The sequence below is a fragment of the Hyperolius riggenbachi genome, chromosome 6, assembly GCF_040937935.1.
Source record: "Hyperolius riggenbachi isolate aHypRig1 chromosome 6, aHypRig1.pri, whole genome shotgun sequence".
Taxonomy (NCBI): domain Eukaryota; kingdom Metazoa; phylum Chordata; class Amphibia; order Anura; family Hyperoliidae; genus Hyperolius; species Hyperolius riggenbachi.
The window spans coordinates 131,077,017-131,102,659 of NC_090651.1; the positions used below are offsets into that span (position 1 = coordinate 131,077,017).

At 45.4% G+C, this 25,643-nt stretch overlaps 1 protein-coding gene across 1 annotated transcript in view; it reads right to left on the reverse strand.

Moving 5' to 3' along the window:
- The window catches only part of LOC137522550 (dimethylaniline monooxygenase [N-oxide-forming] 2-like), a 149,564-nt gene that overhangs the window by 61,807 nt on the left and 62,114 nt on the right, over window positions 1-25,643 (reverse strand). The window contains exons 4-5 of the mRNA XM_068242630.1: window positions 17,734-17,896; window positions 7,792-7,934 (exon numbers count right to left, since the gene is read on the reverse strand). Coding sequence (XP_068098731.1) covers window positions 7,792-7,934; window positions 17,734-17,896 — 306 coding nt within the window. The remainder of the gene's footprint in view (window positions 1-7,791; window positions 7,935-17,733; window positions 17,897-25,643) is intronic.

The following is a 25,643-nucleotide window of genomic DNA, read 5'->3' on the forward strand; positions in this document are numbered from 1 at the left end:
GGCTGAGCGAGGTGCACAGTGGCAGTACACACAATGCTATATAGTCAGGCTAAGCCGTGTACACAGAGTGTCAGAAAACACAATGCTATATATAGCGTGGCTGAGCGAGGTGCACAGTGGCAGTACACACAATGCTATATAGTCAGGCTAAGCCGTGTACACAGAGTGTCAGAAAACACAATGCTATATATAGCGTGGCTGAGCGAGGTGCACAGTGGCAGTACACACAATGCTATATAGTCAGGCTGAGCCGTGTACACAGAGTGTCAGTAAACAATGGTATATAGTCTGGCTGAGCGGTGTACACAGAGTGTCAGTAAACAATGGTATATAGTCTGGCTGAGCGGTGTACACAGAGTGGCAGTAAACACAATGCTATATATAGCGTGGCTGAGCGAGGTGCACAGTGGCAGTTCACACAATGCTATATAGTCAGGCTAAGCCGTGTACACAGAGTGTCAGAAAACACAATGCTATATATAGCGTGGCTGAGCGAGGTGCACAGTGGCAGTACACACAATGCTATATAGTCAGGCTAAGCCGTGTACACAGAGTGTCAGAAAACACAATGCTATATATAGCGTGGCTGAGCGAGGTGCACAGTGGCAGTACACACAATGCTATATAGCCAGGCTAAGCCGTGTACACAGAGTGTCAGAAAACACAATGCTATATATAGCGTGGCTGAGCGAGGTACACAGTGGCAGTAAACAATGCTATATATATATAGTGTGGCTGAGCGAGCGGTGTACTGCTGTTCCCAGCAGCGACACACAATGACTGGGGGGGACCCTGGCTAGCGTGGCTGGAGAGCGAACTACCCTGCCTGCCTACCCAAAGCTAAACCCACAGAGAAATTGCGGAGATATGACGTGGTTCGGGTATTTATTTACCCGAACCACGTGACCGTTCGGCCAATCAGAGCGCGTTCGGGCCCGAACCACGTGACCCGTTCGGCCAATCACAGCGCTAGCCGAACGTTCGGGGAACGTTCGGCCATGCGCTCTTAGTTCGGCCATGTGGCCGAACGGTTTGGCCGAGCACCGTCAGGTGTTCGGCCGAACTCGAACATCACCCGAACAGGGTGATGTTCTGCAGAACCCGAACAGTGGCGAACACTGTTCGCCCAACACTAACTCCCACTAGCTATTGCCTGATAAAGCGGGTTTAAACCTTCGAAATGCGTTGCAGATACCCCCTGGAGTGTACCAATAAAACTGCTTTACTTTGAATACACAGCTTGTTGTGTCTGCTTGCAGGAGGTAAGTCCACCACTGCCTCCTAAGCATTTTTAAACTTTTTAAATCCCCGTTTTTTATTCTTATGGCGCCTCTGTCCTCCGTTACGTTATTATCATACATGTTTCATAGATAAGAAGAAACAAAATTAAAACAGCAGCACTATTATTATTTGGGAGCAAGGGTGAAATAATTTTAATAGTTGCAGTATGCAAACTTTAAAAACTACTTAGGATTCCCTGTTTGCAAAGACTCAACTGTAATATAATGAAACCTAAGAGCTATTGAGAGTTTGGTACCATATATTGGCTAGCTCCATATACTGAAAGTGCAATTTTTTCCCCCAAAACCGCAGTACTGAAACCAACCCTGACCAAAAAAAAAAAAAAGAAGAAAAACCAACCATAGTGATCACTTTAACACACATATGTGAGCTGTGACACAAACGATGTCCCACAGAGCTGTCAGAGGTCCAGGCTTCCATACACTGATCGCAGAAGCTGCAGTTTTTAGAATTATACAGGTAGTACCCGGTTAACGAACGAGATAGGGACTGTAGGTTCCTTCTTAACCTGAATTTGTTCTTAAGTCGGAACATTGTGCCATCTCTGTCCCTTGTACCTCCTCTGTGCGTCCAGTGTCCCCATCTGTGTCACCTCCAGGGCCGGCCCTAAACTTTTTGCCGCCTGAGGCAAAATGTAAAAAAAAAAAAAAATCGCCGACGCCAACCCCCCCCCCCCCCTTGGGTGGAGGGCCCACCGAGCTGGAGGGGTAGCGAGCAGTAAGGGGGTATTGGGCCTAGCGGTGGAGAGGGGGGTCGGACCCCCCTCCCTCGCCTGGGTCCCTCGATCTGCGCTCCCCTCCAGCTGTAAATAGTTAAGTACCAGCGTATAGATTAAGAGGCAACGGGCGGGGATCACTCACCTTTTTCTGTGTTCCGTCGTGCTCTCCACTGATGTCACTTCCTGTAACGCCGTCCACTTACTATACAGTGGGCGGCGTTGCAGGAAGTGACGTCAGTGGAGCACTCGCTGGAACGCGGAAGAGGTGAGTGATCCCCGCCCGTTGCCTCTTAATCTATACGCTGGTACTGAACTATTTACAGCTGGAGGGAAGCGCAGATTGAGGGACCCAGGCGAGGGAGGGGGGGGTGCGACCTCCCTCCCCACCGCTAGGCCCAATACCCCCTTTCTACCCGCTACTCCTCCAGCTCGGCGGGCGGACCCCCAACCACGGACAGGCGGGTGCTGCCCCCCCAGATGTGCTGCCTGAGGCAAATGTTTCCCCCCGCCTCATGAGCGGGCCGGCCCTGGTCACCTCTGCCCTCTGCACCTGCTTATAAAAGTTTAAAAGCCATTTTTTTCTTTGAATTTTTTTAAAATTGATTTTCTCAAAAACTACAAGTCCAATTTGAAATTTTTTTTTGACTTGTTACCACGGAAACACAGAATCCATGCCGTTCGTATCGGCAGGTCGTTCGTAAGTCAGGCGTTTGTAAGTCGGACTAATAGTTTGTAGTTAGGACTAATCTTTTAATAGATTGATGCACTTTAGCTTACATGTTGTATTATGCATGTTGTAGGGCCTGAGTTAGGATACATACCGAGTAGTCTGCACAGCGTATGTGACTAAAAATGCATTGTTTTGCAAACTAAAACCTCTGCTTTTAACTTAACTGAAGGTATAGTAGTGGTTCCTGACTAGTTGGTCCGCTATTCATATGAGATTGTGGAAGAGGTTAACTGATTTTTTTGCTTTAATCACAACCCATGGAAATGAGCTAGTGATGAGCGAGAATACATCTGGTCAGTGTAATAACCAATGGGAAACCCCAGTGGCAAATTTAAAGATACTTTTGTTATCTTAGTAGTTCAGCACTGGTGAGCATTAGTGAGTGAGGCTGTCCGCAGTGTGGTGTGCATGAGGGACACCAGCAGGTGTCGGGGGGCTGTTGGTTCGAGCGGGGAGTGCTATAGGTGCTGGGGGGGGGGTGTTATGGGTATCAGCCAAGGGGAGGGCATCAGGTGTTGGTGGCAGTCACACAGGGGCTGGAAGCAGGTAATGTATGATGCTCCGCTGCCACAACTCTGCATTTAAATCTGCATTAGAGTTTTCCCGAATGTTTCGCTGGTGAAATGGTTCGCTGGTTCGACGCACCCTTATACTACATCATTGGGCTAAACTTTGACCCTCTACATCACAGTCAGCAGACACATGGCAGCCAATCAGGCTGCACTCCCTCCTGGAGCTCCCCCCCCCCCCATCCTTATATAAGAAAGCAGCGTCGGCCATGATCTCCCTCTGTCTGCTGTTGTTAGTGAGAGAAGGGAGAGAGGAACTTGCTACAGAGATAGCTTTTTTTGTGGGGCTTTTCAACAACAAATATCAGCTCTTTTCAAAGCTAAATGTTCTTGAAGTGTTTTTTTTTTTGTGTGCCACTGACACTGCCTTATACAGCCCTGTGTGTCGCAGCTGGCCCTTGCTAATTGCTATACTGTGCCAGGCCTAGCACATTCAGTGTATACCTTTCACTGGCACTGGACCTGTGTGTGTGACAGCTGCACATTTTATTGTGTAATACCTGTCCGTGCATACCTGTAACTGCACCTGTGACTGACCGTGCATTGTATTATATACCAGCAGTCAGTGCATTAATTTTCACTGGACCTATGTGTGTGACAGCTGCACATTGTATTGTGTAATACCAGTCCGTGCATACCTTTCACTGCACCTGTGTAAATGCATATTGTTGTACCAGCAGTCACCTTTTCACTGCACCTGTGTGACCGTACATTTTTGTACCAGCAGTCACTGCAACCTTTTCACTGCACCTGTGTAACCGCACATCGTATTAGACAAGTCAGTGCATACCTTTCACTTCATCCCTCCCAATATGGACAAAACAAGAGGCAGAGGCAGAGCCAGAGGCAGGCCACCCAGCAGGTCTGTTCGAGGTCGCGCTGTTGTGATTTTGTTGCGGCCCTCGACCAAAGTACAGTGTTCAGAAGAAGGCATGTGCCATCAACCCCCAATATTGTCAGGACGTAGTTGACTATTTAACACAGAACACCTCATCTTCTTCAGCTTCCACATGGAAGCATGACATATCTTCCTCCTCCTGCTCTGATTCTGGCACCCCACTTTACACTCCATTGGCAGCCATCACCAAAGTGCCATTATCCCAGGGCTCAGCGGTGTGGAAATTTTTTTGTGTGTCTGCCTCAGATGAGAGCACTACCATCTGTACTCTCTGCCAAAGAAAATTGAGCTGTGGAAAGACCAAGGGACAACTACCTTACAAAGGCACATGATTACAAAGCTGCGATGACCACCTGAGGAAAAGCAGCACACAAAAGCAAAGCCACACACAGCAGTGGAAGATACCATCATGTAATTATTTCTTTAAAAAAGCGATACTTAAACTGTACTGTGATGTTGAAAGGCAAGTGGTGTCATCTCTGGCACACAGCATTGGGCCAAGGGTCCATCTGACCACGGATGCCTGGTCTGCAAAGCACGGTCAGGCCTGCCCGAAGACAGTCCCCACACACAGCATCTCTGCCTGTACACTGTGTGACTGCCTGCCCCAAGACTAAGTCGGTCCCCACACAGCATCTCTGCCTGCAGACCGCTTGAATTCCTTCTCCGACACCACCAACAGGGTCCAGGACTCCAAGGGGATTCCTGAATTTTTAAGGCCGCTGCCGCTATAATAATTTTTCTGGTGTGTGTACATGCCTGCCTAATTTTTCTGCCTGTACTGCGGCTGCAACAACAAAACAAAAAGGCATGCACATGTGTCAATTCCCCTTCGTGATCGTTACCTTGCTGTGGTGAAGGGGCTTGTACATCACAATGAAGCAATGACCGGCTAAATGAGTGTGTTGGGGTTGGGGGGCACACCTGACTCAAGAAGATAATAAGGTCGTTGCTTCATTGTGGACATACCAAATTCGATTAGCTGGACACTCAGTCACTGCTGTTCTGTCATTGAGCTACCTCAGCCCGACCATATGGGCTTGAAAACCGCCATCGCCTGCACTCTCGCCATAGTGCACACCAGTCCAGCATGGCCGTCACTATGCAAACAGCTGTTTGCGGTGCATTACACAGTGAGTTTAGTCTGTCAGTGTGAAGCAGTACACTAATTACACTACCTGATTGATGTATACACATGCAAAATGTTTTAAAGCACTTTAGGCCTCCAATTTAGCAATGCAATGTGATGTCTGTCCTTAAACCCTGCTGTGCGTAAAATCCGGATTTTCCCCGGGACTTTTGGTGTGTATCCCACTCCACCATGCCCCCCTCCAGGTGTTAGACCCCTTGAAACATCTTTTCCATCACTTTAGCGGCCAGAATTAGTGATTGTAGTTTTGAAAGATCGCCTGCCCATTGAAGTCTATTGCTGTTCACGAAGTTCGCAAACTTTTGCGGAAGTTCACGTTCGAGGTTCGCGAACCTAAAATCGGAGGCTCGAGACAACTCTAATCTGCATTTCCTCACAGGAGAGGGCACACTTGGCCCCCATCGGGGGGAGGGGGAGTTGGAAGATGGTTGTAGAGGGGCCGGCCTGCAGATCTTTGCTGGGGGGTCCAGCAAATTGTAGTTACACCTGGTAACCTCTGTTCATGAGCTACTTCATTTCAGTAGTTGTTATGGTTGCATTTGTGTGATTTGCACAAATCTGGGTGTTCTTGCATATGGAGTTGTTAATAAACCATGAATTTTGGTAATATATATTCCGCACATTTATAGGTTTGCTAGTAAAACTGTTTGGCGCACTGACTGGCAGTGGTAATTTAACTACCTAGAGCCCATTTTTAAACGGACTTAGGTAGACTAGTTCCACCAAAAATTTACCAAGGAAAGTAAAAAATTAACTTGATCCAGTCTACCTTTTCAGTGTTTCTTTCCAAGGTATAAGAATAGGCAGGGCCAGTTCTAGTAATAATAGGACCTCTGGGCAACATTAACCCATGGGCTCCCCAACAAACATCCCCACAACCAAAAAGCTGCACTAGGGGACCTTTGTTGCAGCCAAATTTTCCCCCAGGGTACCTTAGCTGGCTGCTGACTCATCCTTCCCTTCCCCGATCAACTCCTATCTTACCTGTTGCTCCCTGGGGCCTCTGTAAAATCTTTGCTAAAGTATAGTCTCAACTGCACTCCTTTGTATGTCCGTGCTCCATGACACAGCACGTTACTACATAATAACATGCCGTGGGTCACAGAGAAGATGCCGCCAACAGTGGGTTAATATGGGAGTGCATGGAGCCATAGACTGACAGAGGAGCGCTCCCATCAGCACAGGTGAGACGCTTCTCTGCTCAAGACTGCAGAGGCCACGAGGAGCAACAGTTAAGTAAGGCCCGGTTCACATTAGCGTTCGCTGTCTGGATCCGCCGTGCCGGATCCGGACCGTATACTGTACAAACGGAACGGACGTTCGGCATAGCAATGCAAAGTCTATACGTCCGTTCACACGCGTCTGTTCCGTACTAACGCGAGCCGGATCGGCTCCGGAAACTTTTCCAACATGCGCTATTTTTTGGGTCCGGATCATCCGGCCGACGCACCCGGACTGGAGCCTGACTGCACCATCCGGAAATAGAAACCAATGGGAAACGGAAAGCACAGAACACACTGGCTATAAAAACCGGATGTTTTACCCCACTTCCTATGTGTTTTCTAGCGGCCATTTTGGATGGGGACACATGGGCCCAGTATTTCTGGAGTGGAGCAGCAGTGACTTTTGTGCTGGAGCTGTTTGGCAGTATGTGGGACGTGGAGGTGAGGCCCTACACAGCGGAGGACCTGATTCTACAGGTGCAGCTTCTGCTGACCTCCCAGACCCCAGGAATTTATACAGTGTGCTATCTGTTTAAAAAAAACGGATCCGGATCGCAGCCGTATTCATACCTGATGATACGTATGCAAACGGACCGGATCCGGATCGGAACCGTACGGTTCCGATCCGGATCCGGTCCGGGTATCTGGTCTGTTTTTTTTCAAAAACTCAAGTGTGAACGGGGCCTAAGGGGGAGAAACACCTTGGGGGCCTCTACAGGCTCTGGGGCATTTGCCCCCTTTGCCTCTATGGTAGCTCCAGCCCAGACAATAGGATTACTCAGACACTGGCAGCTAAGCTAAGGGTCATGCATCCTGAATGTGCACATTTTCATGCAATTGATCAACTAGCAAAGATTCAAATAATGACATAAGGGCCACAAGAGCATGATTGATGAGACATGTGGCCTGCACTTCGCATGCGCAGTGGCCAGGGACTCACTAAGTCATCAAGCTTTCAGAGCCGGACGGCGGAGGAATGGAGCAACACAGAATGATGGTGAGGGACTAGGAGTACTTCAGGGGGCTGATCTGCTGAGCTGTGACTAAAAACTAAGCAAATTTTTGAGTCATTATATTTCTGGGTCGAGTCTAAGTAGGTCATAAAAAGTATTTGGCAAATATGAGATCTGATCCAGGCATGCTGACTGGAAAACATTCTACAGGAAACATATATTTATGACAATCCAGTGTCTTATCCTACCTGAGATGCGGTACGACTAAGTTCCACAGCAATATCAGATCCTGAATTCCCCATTCCTATTACAAGAACCCGTTTCTCTTCAAATCCTTTGGAAGTTTTGTATTCTCGACTATGAAGATACTGTCCTTTAAAGGTGTTTATTCCTAGGAGATAATGTTGACAATCTTAAAATTAAAAGCAAATGCACATTAATTTTTCACTACATCATTTAGACAAAAATCTATAAAACAGAAATGGAAACTGAATATCCTGTGTATCGGATAAAATATAAGCCTGATAAAGCCCAACGTATTTCAAACTGCGGTTTTTAGCTTAGTAGGCAACTGTGGCTTGAATATCCAGGCACAATGACTTCACCCAGGGATTCCCAGATTCTGGTAGTTTTTGAAAATTGAAGTTACAGTACAGATGTATTAACAGAATAAAGAAAAAAAAACAGGGTCTCTCTAAGGCCTGGAACCCACTAGAAAACGCAAAATGCAATCGTTAGCGTTTTGTGATAGCATTTTGCAAGCAATTTCGGAAGTGATTTCCCTGCTCCTATACAATCCATTGGAAAGGAAATGCTCCCAAAATGCTGCATGTCCTATGATTGCGATTTCATTAATTGCAATTGCTCTAGTGGAATCTGTCCCATCCATTTACATTGGCAGGGCATTTAGGGAAATCACTAGCAATTGAAAGCTCTCCCTAAACACTCAAAGAAACGCTCTAGTGCGTTCCAGGCCTCACAAGAATTTTGGATCCCTTACTCTCCATGAAGGCTGGCATTTGTCTGGGACTCCACAATCTGTGCAATATCAGCCCACATTTCATTCAATATTGGGAGGTAAATTGCAATGGGGTAGAGCTGAAGCCCCCACCTCCCTGGAATGTGCTTTAGTCCAGAGTTAAAGGACACCTTTACTGAGAGGGATATGGAGGTGGCCATATTTATTTGCTTTTTAACAATGCTTGTTGCCTGGCATCCTGCTGATTTCTTTGGCTGCAGTAGTGTCTGAATCACACACCAGAAACAAGCATGTGGCTAATCCAGTTACCCTTCACTCAGAAACACCTTATCTGCATGCTTGTTCAGGGTCTGTGGTTAAACGTATTAAAAGCGGTGTATCAACAGGGCAGCCAGGCAATGTGCATTGTTTAACCTCCCTGACGGTATGCAGTTTTAGAGGCTGTGTGCACGGGAGGATTTTTTAAAATAAAAGTTTCGCTACATGCCTAAGCTAGCACTTCGCTAGCTAATTTTTTCCCCCAAGCCCCCCAGCACCCAACTAAACCCCCCGATCGCCACCGGTAATATTTACCCCTTTGTGATCCTGCGAGAGCCGCAGCTTCATGATCCAGCTTCACTCGTCGCTATGGCAACAATCGGACATGACGTCATGCGCAGTCCCGATCCTCCCCATAGCGAAGCCTGGAGCTGATTGGGAGGCTGCGCCACCGTGGGATCCCTGGGGGGGGTACATATTACGGCGGTGATCGGGGGCGATCGGTGGGGACTTGGGGGACTTAACCACTTAAGGACCGCCTTACGCCCATAGGCGGCGGCGGGTTTAAGTGGTTACTACATGGAAACGGCCGCTCGTACGAGCGGCCTTTCCATGTCAGTTCACGGAGATTGTCTCCGTGAACAGTGTGCGAGCCGCTGATCGCGGCTCGCACGCCAAATGTAAACACGCGGGGAAGAAATCCCCGCTGTTTACATCATACGGCGCTGCTGCGCAGCAGCGCCGTAAGTCAGATCGGCGATCCCCGGCCTCTGATTGGCCGGGGATCGCCGTCATTTGATAGGCTGAAGCCTATCCCACAATGCGCAGGACGGATAGCCGTCCTGCGCAGATGAATGAGGGAGAGGGAGGTAAAGGGACGGAGGGAGCGCGGAAAACGCTGCGGAGGGGGGCTTTGAAGAGCCCCCCCGCTCAGCCACACGGAGCGGCGGCGATCAGACCCCCCCCCAGCAGGTCATCCCCCTAGTGGGGAACAAAGGGGGGGGGGAAGTCTGATCGCCCTGCCATTAACACGATCTGCGCTGCGGGCTGGAGAGCCCACGCAGCGCAGATCACACAGAACAGGGCTGGTCCTTAGCTAGCGAAGTGCTAGCTGAAGCCAATTGCACAACTTTTATTTTAAAAAATCCTCCCGGGGCCATGTGATCCCCTGCGGCAGCTAGCTCGACCCTAGGTCAGGCTTACCGCCAGGGAGGTTAAAAAGAAATAAATAAGTCAGCCTCCATATCTCTTTCAGCTCAAGTGTGCTTTAAAGCACACATGAACTGTAAGCAAACCAGGAGATTTTAACTTACCTAGGGCTTCTTCCAGTCCCCCATAGTCCGGCAGGTCTCTCGGCGTCCTGTGGGCCCCCTCCAATCTCCCGCTGGCAGCTCTGAAATTCCTGCGATCTGGAGCTCCACTGTGCATGCCCAGTTCCATCTCCATAATCACACTTCCAACGCCGTTGCAGGAAGTTTAAAGCTGCCAGAGGGAAATGGTGGGATCCAAAGGATGCCGAGATAGCTGACGGGGCTAGAAGAAGCCCCAGGTAAGTTAAAATCCACATTTTTACTTCTGGTTTTAGGTGTGCTTTAAAGGGAATCTGATGTGGAAATAAACTTATGATATAATGATTTGTATGTATAGTACAGCTAAGAAAACAAACATTAACAGCACATATATGAGTCTCATATTGTTTCCAGTATGGGAAGAGCGGGAGCGCGCACGGGGGGCCCGCGGGAGCACGCACGACCCGCGGAAGTGCGCGCAGCCTAACTGGACGAAAATTTTCGTCCTGTTAGGCTGAAGTGGTAAATATTAGAGGATGATGCAATGTTATAAAAAAAAAAAGCTATATAACTGAAAATAAAAATATGAGACTCTTTTCTTTGCTACTAATGTTCTATGAATTATCCATACTACACATAAAATGTATTGCATCAGAAGCTTTTTTTTTTTTTTTTTTTTTGCTTTAGTGTCACTTTAAGGACATAAGTCATATACATGATCCTAAGGCACATTTCAGAAACAATTACTTAGAGGCCTTTTTATACAGAGGCGTAATCTGAATCCAAATTGTCATCTTAGCTAATTTTTTTGTTCCTCAATGTTAACAATAAGATTGCCACTTTAAAATACCAGGTTTAAAAAAGGGCAGTTATATTTTAGTCACTGGTTACCTGGATGTTATCATTAGTGTCATACTTTCCTTGAAGTGGCAACTTGCAGCTCTATTTACTAGAAATGATAGATTCACAGATCCCCAGCTATAAGCAGTCCTAAGACTTTCAACATGGCTGCGTATTACTATTTCTCAAGGTGTGGTAAACTAACTAACAGGCTGCTTGTCCTAAACTGTGTTAGATACCACTGCACTTCATTATTGACTATTGCACTTGCTATGTTAAAAGTGGCAAATGCTATCTACAGTACATGGCAATCATAATTAAGATTTTAGAAATATGGAGAACAGTGCTAAAGTGTAGAGATGTCGCGAATCTTCGATTTTCGGCTCGCGAACACCGTTTGTAAACTTTCGCGGCAGGATCGGTTCGCGCGAACTTTCGCGAACCGCAATAGACTTCAATGGGGAGGGGAACTTCAAAATTTTTGAAAAATTTCTGCTGATTAGAAAAATGATAGAAAAGATGTTTCATGGGGTCTAATACCTAGAGGAAGACATGGTTGAGTAAAATGGTTGAGTAAAATACACATCAAAAGACCCAGAAAAAAATCTGGATTTAATACAAAGCAGTGTTTTAACGTCAGAAATCTCATTGAATGTTCAATTGCAGGCCTACACTACTTTATGACATCAGGAATGGCTCCCTCCTCCTCCTCCCTCACTTCCTCCTACCAGAGGGAGGAGGGTCTCATCTTCCAGGGAATTGTAGTATTTCAAAAGCCAGCTTACATACCGTGGCTGGGAATTGAACTCAGGCTGAGGTGGGAATTGAACCCAGGTCTCAGTGTGCGGTAGGTAACTCATTTAACCACTATACCACCAACCACACTACATGCTGAAGCCAGCCTAGCATGTACCATTATAATCAATCAAAGAGAAAAATTAGCTTGCTTAATCCACGGAATTGTACTATATCAAAAGCCAGCTTACATACCGTGGCTGGGAATTGAACCCAGGTCTCAGTGTGCGGTAGGTAACTCATTTAGCCACTATACCACCAACAACACTACATGCTGAAGCCAGCCTAGCATGTACCATTATGATCAATCCAAGAGAAAAATTAGTGAGCATGGAGAGAGGAGGCAGAGCCAGCACTGCAGTTGGGGTTCTTTATTGGTAAAGGAATAAACACTCACAGTTATGTAGTAGCCAGATGTCAAGGCAGGTTAAGTGGGCGCCAGGTCTGAGATCCCCTGCGGACTTCTTGTTGAGTGCTGGAACTTTACTCTTCTCTGCCTACCTTGACAAGAGAAAAATTAGCTTGCTTAATCCACGGAATTGTACTATATCAAAAGCCAGTTTACATACCGTGGCTGGGAATTGAACCCAGACTGGGCTGAGAATTGAACCCAGGTCTCAGTGTGCGGTAGGTAACTCATTTAACCACTATACCACCAACAACATTACATGCTGAAGCCAGCCTAGCATGTACCATTTTGATATACCAAAGAGAAAAATGATCTCTCTCTCTCTCTCTCTAGGACTTGATGCCATTGAAGTGAATTTTCAGCTTAAAACCATCAACGGATACCGGCAGAATTTCACAGGCAACTACAAAATTCCGCCAGATTGAAGAATCAATTGTGTTCCGACCAAATGGAACGGAATGACCAATTTCCGCCTAAAATTGCGGTAAATACAATTCCGCGGAAAGCGGTGACCATCCCTACTAGAGATAGAGAGAGAGAGAGAGAGAGATGAATCTACCTGGCTATCTGGGGTTCTCTTTGGACAACTGTTGAACACAAAAGGCAAGGCCATGCCTGGGTGGGTTGAACCACTAACCTTGCAGTTAACAGCCAAACGCACTAACCAATTGTGCCACACAGACTGTGTACCATAAAGACTGTGCATGCAGTTGCTGTTGAATGATTTTATGGGGATGTATGTGTATCTTTTGGAGGAAGGAAGTAAGTCTGCTCCAAGAATTTTCAGTATGTAGTGTTGTTGGTGGTATAGTGGTTAAATGAGTTACCTACCGCACACTGAGACCTGGGTTTAATTCACAGCCCAGCCTGGGTTCAATTCACAGCCACGGTATGTAAACTGGCTTTTGATATAGTACAATTCCGTGGATTAAGCAAGCGAATTTTTCTCTTGGATTGATCATAATGGTACATGCTAGACTGGCTTCAGCATGTAGTGTTGTTGGTGGTATAGTGGTTAAATGAGTTACCTACCGCACACTGAGACCTGGGTTCAATTTCCAGCCCAGCCTGGGTTCAATTCCCAGCTACGGAATGTAAGCTGGCTTTTGAAATACTACACTTCCCTGGAAGATGAGACCCTCCCCCCTCTGGTAGGAGGGAGGGAGGGAGTATAAGGAATAAAAATCAGCTAGGAACAAACCTACAAGATCCTAACTAAACTCTCCCTAGCAGAGTCTGTCAGCAGCTGTCCCTTAACTAAATTACTGGAGGCAGACGAGTGAGTAAAACGACTGCAGAACCTTGCCTTTTATAAGGGTGGGGGGGCTCCAAGAGTGAGTGTAGTCTGATTGGTGACAATGTGCCTGCTGACTGTGATGTAGAGGGTCAAAGTTCTGCTCAATGGAGCATTATGGGGCGAATCGAACTTCCGCAAAAGTTCGCCTTCGCCGGCGAACGCAAACCACCTAAAGTTCGTGGCCGAACCATTCGGGACATCTCTACTAAAGTGCTTTTAAATAACACATTTCTGTCAACACTATTAATATATGGGAATCTGAAGTGAAAATAAACTTATGATATACTGATTTGAATGTGTAGTCCAACTAAGAAATAAAACATTAGCAGCACTGTTATGAGTCTCATATTGTTTCCAGTACAGGAACAGTTAAGAAACTTCAGTTGTTGTCTATGCTAAAGAGCTTCTCTGAGCTCTGTGACTTGCACGACTTGCAAAGTGGCAGAGAGTTCTGTCTTCTCAAGCTTTTATCTCAACTGTCTTTTACTGTATCTTGTTTGTTTAAGTTTGACTACAGAGGAAAGTTGAAAAGGCCAGGGGCGTAGCAATAGGGGTTGCAGAGGTAGTGTCACGCTTCTCTGCATGTAGGTAGTGTGACTAGTTCTAGTCAACAGCAGAAATAAGCGTAGTCAGTTTCAGGCCTGAAGTCGTACACAAGGTCAGAGATATCGAGGTACAAAGTCGTAAAGAGAATCGACGTCAGTAACCAGGCTAAATCATGCACGAAGGTCAGATGTCAGTCGTAATGTAAAGATTAGGCAATAACGTAGTCAGGGACCGGCCGAGTCGATAACGAATATCAGATGGCAGCAGTACAGTAGGACTAGACAGGAGCGAGGTCAAAAGGCAGGCAAAAGTCGGTACACAGATAATATACAATGAAATGTTAAAATAATAATATTACGAGAATATAAATACGAAAATAATAAAGACTGACTAACTGGAGTACATATATATTGTGCGTCTACACAATATATGAATGTAGCTCAAGGAAGCTATCTAGGCTAGGAACCAGCGAACTGATTTGTATCAAAGGCAACGAGTGACTGAGAGATCAGACCTTAAATACACATAAAAACTACAGGCAACCACTCCCACAAAGTGATGTCACGAGTGACATCACTGCTGACATCAGTCAGCTCCTTCTCCTTAGCCTATAAGGCTCTTTAGAATTTGCGCACGCACGCGAATGAGAGTACTGCGCATGCGCGCGCTGGAAGTCAGGGATGCTGCCAGAAGATGTCGGCACTGAAACCCCACTGCTCGCCCGGACCACGCCGGAGACGCCATGGGACCTGCCACTGGAAGGTAAGGATGTTACAGGTAGCCACCACATCGGGGCCCTTGGGCCAGAGGGGCCCCGAAGGGCCCTCCTTCAACTACAGTATTAGCTCTCTATTGGTCCTATGCTCATAATAATCACTTCTATAGATGCTTTGAATAGTAGTAATCATTAACAAACTGTTCCCCATCCCCTTCTTGCATCTCTGACACTGTAGTTGCCATTGGCAGGTTTTGGTGTGCCGTATCAATTGTTATATATAGAGTATTTGGGGGGCCCCATGTAAACTTGCACCGGGGCCCATAGATCCTTAGCTACGCCACTGGAAAAGGCCATTAACTCTGCTCTGTGAAATCATATAAAATGCGGAGTGTAGTGTGTAAACTGCAAATATTACAGAATGATGCAATGTTCTAAAAAAAAATAAAAAAATAAAAGCTATATAATTGAAAATAAAAATATGATACTATTTTCTTGCTACAAATGTTCTATTAACTATCCATACTTCACATACAATTAATTGGGCTCAATTCTGAAAGGCCACTCTGTAAAGTAACAAACATGAGGAGAAATACCGCATTCGGTATTTCTGATTTTTTTGTAACTATTCTGAAAGCTTTCTTCAAGTGTGGCATTTTTCCGCACAGACAGGTGCAGTGAGGGAGGGGGATACCTTCCTCAGCTCACTGATCCTCCCAGCTGATGTGCAGATGCCATCGGGGCTGAGTGCTGGGGCTGCGCTGTCACATCCACACAGCAGCAGCTCTGTGCTGGCCGGCCTCCACCATCCCCCTCCGCGCTCACTGATTCCTATCAGGCTGATCAGTGAGGAGGAGCACGGAGGTCAGTCAGAAGCACACAGCGGGCATGGGTGTAATGAGACACCACAGCGCCCGGCAGGAGACTGCTTCACAACAGTCTTCACTCTGCAGATATCCACGGCTCCCAGCGCAGCTTCAACCGCCAGGAATTACTGAAGGAAACTCTCTCCCCCTCCCAAAGCAGGGACAAGGTCCTCCAGCACCCAAGGCTGAGACACCAAAGTGCGCCCCTCCATCCCTCCCACCCCAGCCGTCACACACTGATTGCTATTAGACTAAGAGGCGCCACAGGGCCCACAACCTCCCCAACACCTTAATCTCTAGTTATCTGGCTTGCAGTCACTGCTATGTATCCCCTTTTCTTATTTCTTTCTGCTTCATACACAATTAGGAATGATAGCTGAATGAATTGTGCGCCCCCTCCTACACTGCGCCCTGAGGCTGGAGCCTCTCCAGCCTATGCCTCGGCCCGGCCCTGCCCCCTCCTGCCTCCCACTAGCCACACAGCTTATTGCATGGATAAGATAAATTTACTGGCGGGTAAGAGCTGGTCTTAAAAAGCAACTACTTTTGCCTGTGTAACCCAATGCTCTTATCTTTTAGAATTGATATTTACTGACTTTTAAGGAGGATTTTACCTCAAGTCGGTAATTTAGCTCACTGCTCGGTAACTTCACTTTTTCACGCAGTAACTGCCTATCAGAATTAGATGTTTGATAAAATGGGCTCAATTCTGGTAGCGTTTAGTAAATAATTACCTCATGGAATTGCGTTTACCTCATGAGGGAAATCAACTTTTGAATTCTGGTAGTTTAAGTAAAGTTTTACCTCATGTAATTTCATGAGGTAATTAATGTGGTAATTTTCTACTAAAAATGTGTGGTATTTAGTAGTGAAATACCTCACACTTGAATTCTGAAGTGAAATAAGGTGCGTGTTTGCATGTCTTTTACCTCACATAATTAGACCTACCTCTACCACATGATAAATGCAGTGCTGTGACAGAATTGTGATATCTGTCACATAACATGAAGCCTTTTCAGCTTGTTCTGTGTTCAGGGCCCCCATATGTTGCTGAAATAAGTAAAAGTGATCTGACCAACGAATATTCCCCCCCCCCCCCCCAGCTTCCATTTTGTTTTAAAAAAGAAAAAGTGCTCCAAACCCTGTACAATCCTTCATTGCAATTCTCCAACCTCTGGTTGGAAAAAAAAAGTAAAAATGCTCCAACCCACAGCCTCTATTTGTAAAAAAAATTAAGTAAAACTGCGGCAAACACCGATTCCCCCCCCCCCTCCTCCTCTGGTTAAAAGTGCTCCGAGGCCCCCCGCAGCAGCCTCTAAAAGTAAAAGTGCTGTAACCCCCTCTCCAGACCCCCAGCCTCTAAAAGTAAAAGTACTCACACACCCAGTCTCTAAAAGTGCTGACCCCTCCCCCAGCCTCTAAAAGTGCTAACCCCCCCCCTCTCCCCCCAGCCTCTAAAAGTGCTCCCACCCCCAGCCTCTAAAGGTAAATGAGCTGGATTTTTTTAATTTTTTTTATAATGGATGCCTATAAATTTACTTTTCATAGGTTGCTACATAATCAAATACACCTTCCCTACTAAAAAAAAAAAATCTTCCAAAGACTATCCTAACTTATGGAAGACAATTAAAGACTATTATTTGCTGCAGACTTACCACTGAAATACCTCATGTTTTACCTCACTCTATGCGTTTACCTCATGTTTTACCTCATGTTTTACCTCACTCTATGCATTTACCTCATGCTTTACCTCATGTTCAGAAATGAAGAAAAATCTTTCAGAATTGATATACTCATGAGGTATTTTACCTACAAAAAAATATTTACCTCACATAGCTACCAGAATTGAGCCCACTCAGTGGTATTTTTGCATTACGGAATGTGGTAATGCTTTCAGAATTGAGCCCATTATATCATCAAGTTTTTTTTCACTTAATTGTTACTTTAAAGTGGAGATCAGGCTAAAATATGGTGGTATTTTTTATAAATATGGCAGTCAAACAAGTTGCATCGTTGCTACAGTCAGAACCGATGTCAGATTCTGTCATCTCCTAGCCCTTAGTATCTGTTGATATATTAATTTATCATAATACACAGTGTATACAAAATGTACTGTTTGAAAAACATACTCTTAATCCTGTGGGATCATCAATTAGTCCATAATTTAGTTGTAGTATGTGTTCAGCTTTCACTTACCAGGAAAAGATTCCAGTGGATAATAAGGGTCTGTATGGTGTCCACTGCAGACCATGACGGCGTCAAAAGTGAAAGTCTCTTTCGTTCCATCTTTTTCTATGGTGACTTCCCACTGGCCAGTACTGGGGAAACTAGGATGTTTCTTCACACTGCAAACCAATGTCTAAAACATATTCAAGAAATATTACTGTAAGTTTGAGTTTATGTGGTCATAAGGGTCATTCTGTTTCTTACTTACAGGAGGGAAACCTCAGTGCCTCATTGGCCTCAATTCACTAAGGGCAGTTCGGTAAAATAATTTAGGTCAGTAAAATACCGCATTCAGTGTTTTACACCAGAGATGCTCAAATTCGGAACCGGATGAATCCGGATAGTAGCTATTCCGATTTCATCCTGTTAAACTCAATTCACCTGTGCGGGGTGGGCGGCGATGTTAATATTACCTATCATGACGTCTTCTTCGTCCGTCCCTCGGCGCCTCCCACGATGCATTCCATGCGCGTCATGTGACTGAATACACTTCCTCCAATTTCCGAGCATGACATGTTGGTAAATGCATAAAGTGAGGTAAAAAATGAGGTATTTCAGCGGTAAGCATGCAGTAAATAATTAAAAGTAGTATTTAATTGTCTTCCATAAGTTAGGATAGTCTACTCTTTAGAAGATTTTTTGTTTTTGTTTTGTTTTTGAGGGGGGACGATGTATTTGATTATGTAGCAACCAACGAAAAGTACAGTATATTTATAGGCATCTCTTATTTAAAAAAAAAATCCAGTAAATATTTGGAGTTTTATTTCTACTATTCTTTTCTATTACACAGACTGAATAGGAACGACACTAAAACAGCAATAGGAACCCCCTACAAACTGCAAAATGCAAACAAATTGACTTTACCTCCAAGTACAGGCAGGTCTTAAACTGATGGGTAAATGATGCCCCCTAATTTCTATGAGAATAGCTATTTTCGGTAAAATGAATGCAAATTACCTCATGAATTACCTTATAATTTACATCATGAGGTAAAACATGACTAAAATCTACCAGAATTGCTAAATGTCATTTCCTTATGAGGTAAATTACCTCACATGAGGTAATTTGTTTGATAACCCTACCAGATTCGAGGCCATATGTTACCGCATAGAAAGTGTAAATTATTGTATCTGCTGGTGAGAGCTGGCAGTAAATACTGAACACTTTTGCTTGATTTACCCAATGCTTTAATCTTTGTGAATTGCAATTACTTGATATTTCTTGAGAATTTACCGCACAAGTCAATAATTTACCTCACTAGTTGGTAATTTTACTTTTCAGTGCAGTAATAGGTTTAGTGAATTGGCATCTTGCAAGGTGATCAGTACAATCAGCTTAATTTTTTTTATTTTATTTTTTTTTTTACAATTTTCATTCATAAATTTAGGCATTGTTTTCCCATTGTAAAATCTTTCCTCACCCTGATTTACAATCTGACATTTATCACAGGTCATCTTAGTCCTGTCAGATGAAGCTCTGCAGAATGTTTGTTTCTGAGAATTCTAAATGCCAGGGAAAATAATGCCTGGTCTGTCAGAATTCTCTTGGAGGAGAATTCCGACAGCTAAAAAGCCTAGGCTAAGCATCACTAGAAGGGTGGGCTACATACTGTACCAATATGCAGCAAAGTATAGATATAGGATGTGTTTCTGATGCTGAAAGCTGGAAAATTACCACAAATGTGTATTTCCTAAATACTTTACAGTAGTCTCTTTAACCATTTGCTGTTAAAATCCAAAGATTTTTGCTGGTCCCACATTTCAGCTGTTTTCCACAATGCTAACTAACATTCCCTGACAACTCTTTGGACACTGCTGTTATGTTTTGCTAAAAAATCAATACAAATATTCTTTCAATATTCCCTGACAACAAGATATGTTTGTACACAGTACGATCACAGTACAGTACGATCAGGTCTGGTTAAAAATATGTTATGAACAGGAGAAAGGAACATTAGCTAGTTCTGCAGGTAAAAGGCTCCTCAATGCCTCTAACATTTTCAGGAAAACTGTTTTTGCCACGTACAAGGCGAAAATAGTAGCCACTGGAAGAGCTGGTGTTCACTACATGTAATGTACAATTACCTTTTCCTCATATATTACCCTTCTATGACACCATTTTGGTGTGATTGGCACCTCTATATACCCTTCACATGGGCCTTTAGAGGTGTACAAAGTTTTGATCGGCCACAAAGTGGACAGTTTAGCCATTGGTTTGTCAAGAAGCCAATTGGCACAGTTTTGAAGCTGAAAACCTGATATCAGCAGAGTGGATCAGTAAGCAGCACAGGGGTGAGTATTGGTTAGTGATGTGCATAGGAAGGGGAGAGGTTAGTGTTAGGAGTGTGTGTGTGTGTGTTGGGAGGGGGGGGGGGGGGAGGTTGTGTGGAGATTAGTGTTAGGCGTAGATAGTGGAGGGTTAGTGTAAGAGATAGTCTACTATCCCTTTCCCTTACCTATCTGTTATGCTGCCAATATTTTGCTATAGGCACTACCCGGCAGCCCAATTACCAGATGCCTGCCTGTTTTAGATGTACATATCTATGGGGGCAGGACATCCATTTTCATTGTGTTTCTCAATGTATTCCCTAGGGAGCCTTCTCATTTGAGAACAAGCAGAAAGGCCCCCAACCAAATTTAAAGCTATCCTGCACTAAAAAAAAAAAAAAAAAAAAAAAAAAAAAAAAGCAAAAACAGGTCTCTGGATGCTCCAGATTAGAGATGACCCGAACTGTACTGCCGGCGAATAGTTTGTGACAAACAAGCGGTGTTCGCATTCGTTCCCTTGGGCAATCACATGGCGTGTTCGACCTGCCACCTATACATAATAATGGAGCAAAACTTTGTCCCCTCACCCCAGAGTCAGCAGACACATGGCAGCCAATCAGCTATCCCTCCCACCTGGGAGGGAGTCCGTCAGGGGATGGGCAGTGCATCGGTCGTCGCGCCAGTTACGTCATTACGCGTTTCGGTGCCCTACGCCTTCGTCAGATGACGTGACGGCGCTAGCGGTACTGTTTAATACTACAGCGGTGGTTAAGCTACAGTAAAAATAGTTGTGACCGCATAAAACTAAAAAATGCTGTGAAAATGGCACTATTATGCATTATGCCATTAAATATATGATCCAATTAGGTGGCAGCGCAGAAAAAAAAAAATATATATATACTATTGATAAAAAAAACAATATACACGCATAACACTACCTTATTGCCGTGTACGCTCACCGGAAGTTTTAAAGCACTTAATTCCACAAATTTAAGAATGTACTGTGATTTCTGCCCTTTAGAGATTGCAAGAAGTAGTAGAGATGCACATCCCAAAAGTAGTTTTAAGGCAGATGTGCTATGGCTAGCTCGATAACCAATTGAGTGTAAACAGTAAAGAAGTAAAGCCGGCACCATCCAGTAGCTCTTTTACAATTTATTTAAAGACTGTCATCATACTACAGTGACGTTTCGGAGCGTAGTATAAGCTCCTTTATCAAGCTATGACAGTCTCAAAGTGAACAGAAACACATCAGTTTAAATATCACACAAAGTATTCAAAACAGCCAATGGCGAACTATGTAACAAAGTTAGCCAATCCCCCGTCGCTATCTTAAAGCGGACCTGATGGGGAACTTATGAACAAATATAGGAGCCAATGGAAAGCAGCAGCTCACCTGTGCTATATGTCAGACCGGACAGACCCTATCCAATGCCGGTGCAGCCTCCAGAGCGGCATCATAGGAGAAGGAACAACCCACTAGTCACACGGACCAGATGGGGAAATGCGGCACCAGAGGGCAGAGTGGCAACGTCACATGGACGTTGCCACGGAGACAGTCAGGACGGGGAAATGCAGAGAGGCAACTTTCGCCTCCAGGCGCATCACAGCCTAACAGCAGTGAATTGGGTAAACAGCTAGTCACCCAATCTGCTGAAGACCTGGCTCGCTGTCATAGGAATGTGATATCCGGCGTAATCACGTTGCTATGGTGATGGAAACACGCGCATGGGGCTGACCTTTAGAGATTAAAACACTACTCTGCGTCAACTATGTAATTTATGGTGGGACATTTGCCCCTCGGTCCAAGTGTTAGGCCCCATGAAACAACTTTTCCATCACTTTGTGGCCAGAAACAGTCCCTATAGGTTTTAAAATGCACCTGCCCATTGAAGTCATGCTCGCAAACTTTTGCGGAAATTCACGTTTGAAGTTCGCGAATCAAAAATTTGATGTTCAGGCCATCACTACGCCAGATACTTCCCATGTCCACTTTCACCCACCCCCACTGGCCATGGTGCTTGCCCTCACTGCCCTCCGTGAACAAGTGCCAATGTACCATGCCTGAGCCAGTACGGCGGCAGCTGCACAATAGCACATTGCCACATAGGGGTGAGCGGGTTGTAAGCCCTTGGCAGGGTCTCCCTCCCCCCCCCCCCCTTAGTTTGACCTTCTTGATATTGCAACCCCAGCTATGTCACCCTTCTCAAGAACTAACTCGGACTTGATTTTCTGGGTCTTCGTTAGTGTTGGACGAACAGTGTTCGCCACTGTTCGGGTTCTACAGAACATCACCCTGTTCGGGTGATGTTCGAGTTCGGCCGAACAACTGATGGTGTTCGGCCAAACTGTTCGGCCATATGGCCGAACCAAGAGCGCATGGCCGAACGTTACCCGAACGTTCAGCTAGCGCTGTGATTGGCCGAACGGGTCACGTGTAGTGTTGGGCGAACATCTAGATGTTCGGGTTCGGGCCGAACATGGCCGCGATGTTCGGGTGTTCGAGCCGAACTCCGAACATAATGGAAGTCAATGGGGACCCGAACTTTCGTGCTTTGTAAAGCCTCCTTATATGCTACATACCGCAAATTTACAGGGTATGTGCACCTTGGGAGTGGGTACAAGAGGAAAAAAAATTTAGCAAAAAGAGCTTATAGTTTTTGAGAAAATCGATTGTAAAGTTTCAAAGGGAAAACTGTCTTTTAAATGCGGGAAATGTCTGTTTTCTTTGCACAGGTAACATGCTTTTTGTCGGCATGCAGTCATAAATGTAATACATATAAGAGGTTCCAGGAAAAGGGACCGGTAACGCTAACCCAGCAGCAGCACACGTGATGGAACAGGAGGAGGGTGGCGCAGGAGGAGAAGGCCACGCTTTGAGACACAACAACCCAGGCCTTGCATGAGGACAAGAAGCGTGCGGATAGCAATTTGCGTTTTGTCGCCATGCAGTCATAAATGTAATACAGATGAGAGGTTCAATAAACAGGGACCGGAAACGCTAACCCATCACAGATGTTCATTGTTCATGTTACTCGGTTGGGGTCCGGAAGTGTTGCGTAGTCGTTTCCAATCCAGGATTGATTCATTTTAATTTGAGTCAGACGGTCTGCATTTTCTGTGGAGAGGCGGATACGCCGATCTGTGACGATGCCTCCGGCAGCACTGAAACAGCGTTCCGACATAACGCTGGCTGCCGGGCAAACCAGCACCTCTATTGCGTACATTGCCAGTTTGTGCCAGGTGTCTAGCTTCGATACCCAATAGTTGAAGGGTGCAGATGGATTGTTCAACACAGCTATGTCATCTGACATGTAGTCCTTGACCATCTTCTCCAAGCGATCGGTGTTGGAGGTGGATCTGCACGCTTGCTGTTCTGTGTGCTGCTGCATGGGTGTCAGAAAATTTTCCCACTCCAAGGACACTGCCGATACCATTCCCTTTTGGGAACTAGCTGCGGCTTGTGTTGTTTGCTGCCCTCCTGGTCGTCCTGGGTTTGCGGAAGTCAGTCTGTCGGCGTACAACTGGCTAGAGGAGGGGGAGGATGTCAGTCTCCTCTTTAAAGTCTCCACAAGGGCCTGCTGGTATTCTTCCATTTTGACCTGTCGGACTCTTTCTTCAAGCAGTTTTGGAACATTGTGTTTGTACCGTGGATCCAGAAGGGTATAAACCCAGTAATTGGTGTTGTCCAGAATGCGCACAATGCGTGGGTTGCGTTCAATGCAGTCCTAGGCCGAAGAGGTCATAGCCTAGGGTCACAAAAACCTGTTTATTTGGGCTATTTCAATGGTAGTGATGGTGACGTACATAAATCTCAGCCATGGCCGTTAGCAACGTCTGAATTTCACGAAATGTCTCATGCAGGTAGAAGACATATTGTTAGACTTGGATTCCAAAGATGGGGTCCCTACATCTCTGCAAACCAGAGTTACAGGGGTCCAAAATTGGTAAAATCCCCCATAGGCTTTCATTGGGCCTACTATTTACCGTTCCAAAATCTCACACCATTTCAAAGGGCAATGGCTCAGCAGTGGCAAAACTCACCAGTCATGATCCCCCTAAGGGTCCCTACAATGCTAGAAAATTTGGTACTGCTGAGCCATTGCCCTTTGAAAAGATGTGAGATTTTGGAAAGTGAAATAGGGAGGCAATGAAAGTCTATGGGGGATTTTACCAATTTTGGACCCCTGTAACTCTGGTTTGCAGAGATGTAGGGACCCCATCTTTGGAATACAAGTCTAACAATATGTCTTCTACCTGCATGAGACATTTCGTGAAATTCAGACTTTGCTAACGGCCATGGCTGAGATGTATGTACGTCACCATCACTACCATTGAAATAGCCCAAATAAACAGGTTTTTGTGACCCTAGGCTATGACCTCTTTGGCCTAGGGGCCCGAAACACACCAGTCATGTTCCCCCTAAGGGTCCCTACAATGCTAGAAAATTTGGTACTGCTGAGCCATTGCCCTTTGAAAAGATGTGAGATTTTGGAAAGTGAAATAGGGAGGCAATGAAAGTCTATGGGGGATTTTACCAATTTTGGACCCCTGTAACTCTGGTTTGCAGAGATGTAGGGACCCCATCTTTGGAATCCAAGTCTAACAATATGTCTTCTACCTGCATGAGACATTTCGTGAAATTCAGACGTTGCTAACGGCAATGGCTGAGATGTATGTACGTCACCATCACTACCATTGAAATAGCCCAAATAAACAGGTTTTTGTGACCCTAGGCTATGACCTCTTTGGCCTAGGGGCCCGAAACTCACCAGTCATGTTCCCCCTAAGGGTCCCTACAATGCTAGAAAATTTGCCACTGCTGATCATTTGCCCTTTGAAAAGATGTGAGATTTTGGAACTGTAAATAGGAGGCCCAATGAAAGCCTATGGGGGATTTTTACCAATTTTGGACCCCTGTAACTCTGGTTTGCAGAGATGTAGGGACCCCATCTTTGGAATCCAAGTCTAACAATATGTCTTCTACCTGCATGAGACATTTCGTGAAATTCAGACGTTGCTAACGGCCATGGCTGAGATTTATGTACGTCACCATCACTACCATTGAAATAGCCCAAATAAACAGGTTTTTGTGACCCTAGGCTATGACCTCTTCGGCCTAGGGGCCCGAAACTCACCAGTCATGTTCCCCCTAAGGGTCCCTACAATGCTAGAAAATTTGCCACTGCTGATCATTTGCCCTTTGAAAAGATGTGAGATTTTGGAACTGTAAATAGGAGGCCCAATGAAAGCCTATGGGGGATTTTACCAATTTTGGACCCCTGTAACTCTGGTTTGCAGAGATGTAGGGACCCCATCTTTGGAATCCAAGTCTAACAATATGTCTTCTACCTGCATGAGACATTTCGTGAAATTCAGACGTTGCTAACGGCCATGGCTGAGATTTATGTACGTCACCATCACTACCATTGAAATTGCCCAAATAAACAGGTTTTTGTGACCCTAGGCTATGACCTCTTCGGCCTAGGACTGCATTGAACGCGACCCACGCATTGTGCGCATTCTGGACAACACCAATTACTGGGTTTATACCCTTCTGGATCCACGGTACAAACACAATGTTCCAAAACTGCTTGAAGAAAGAGTCCGACA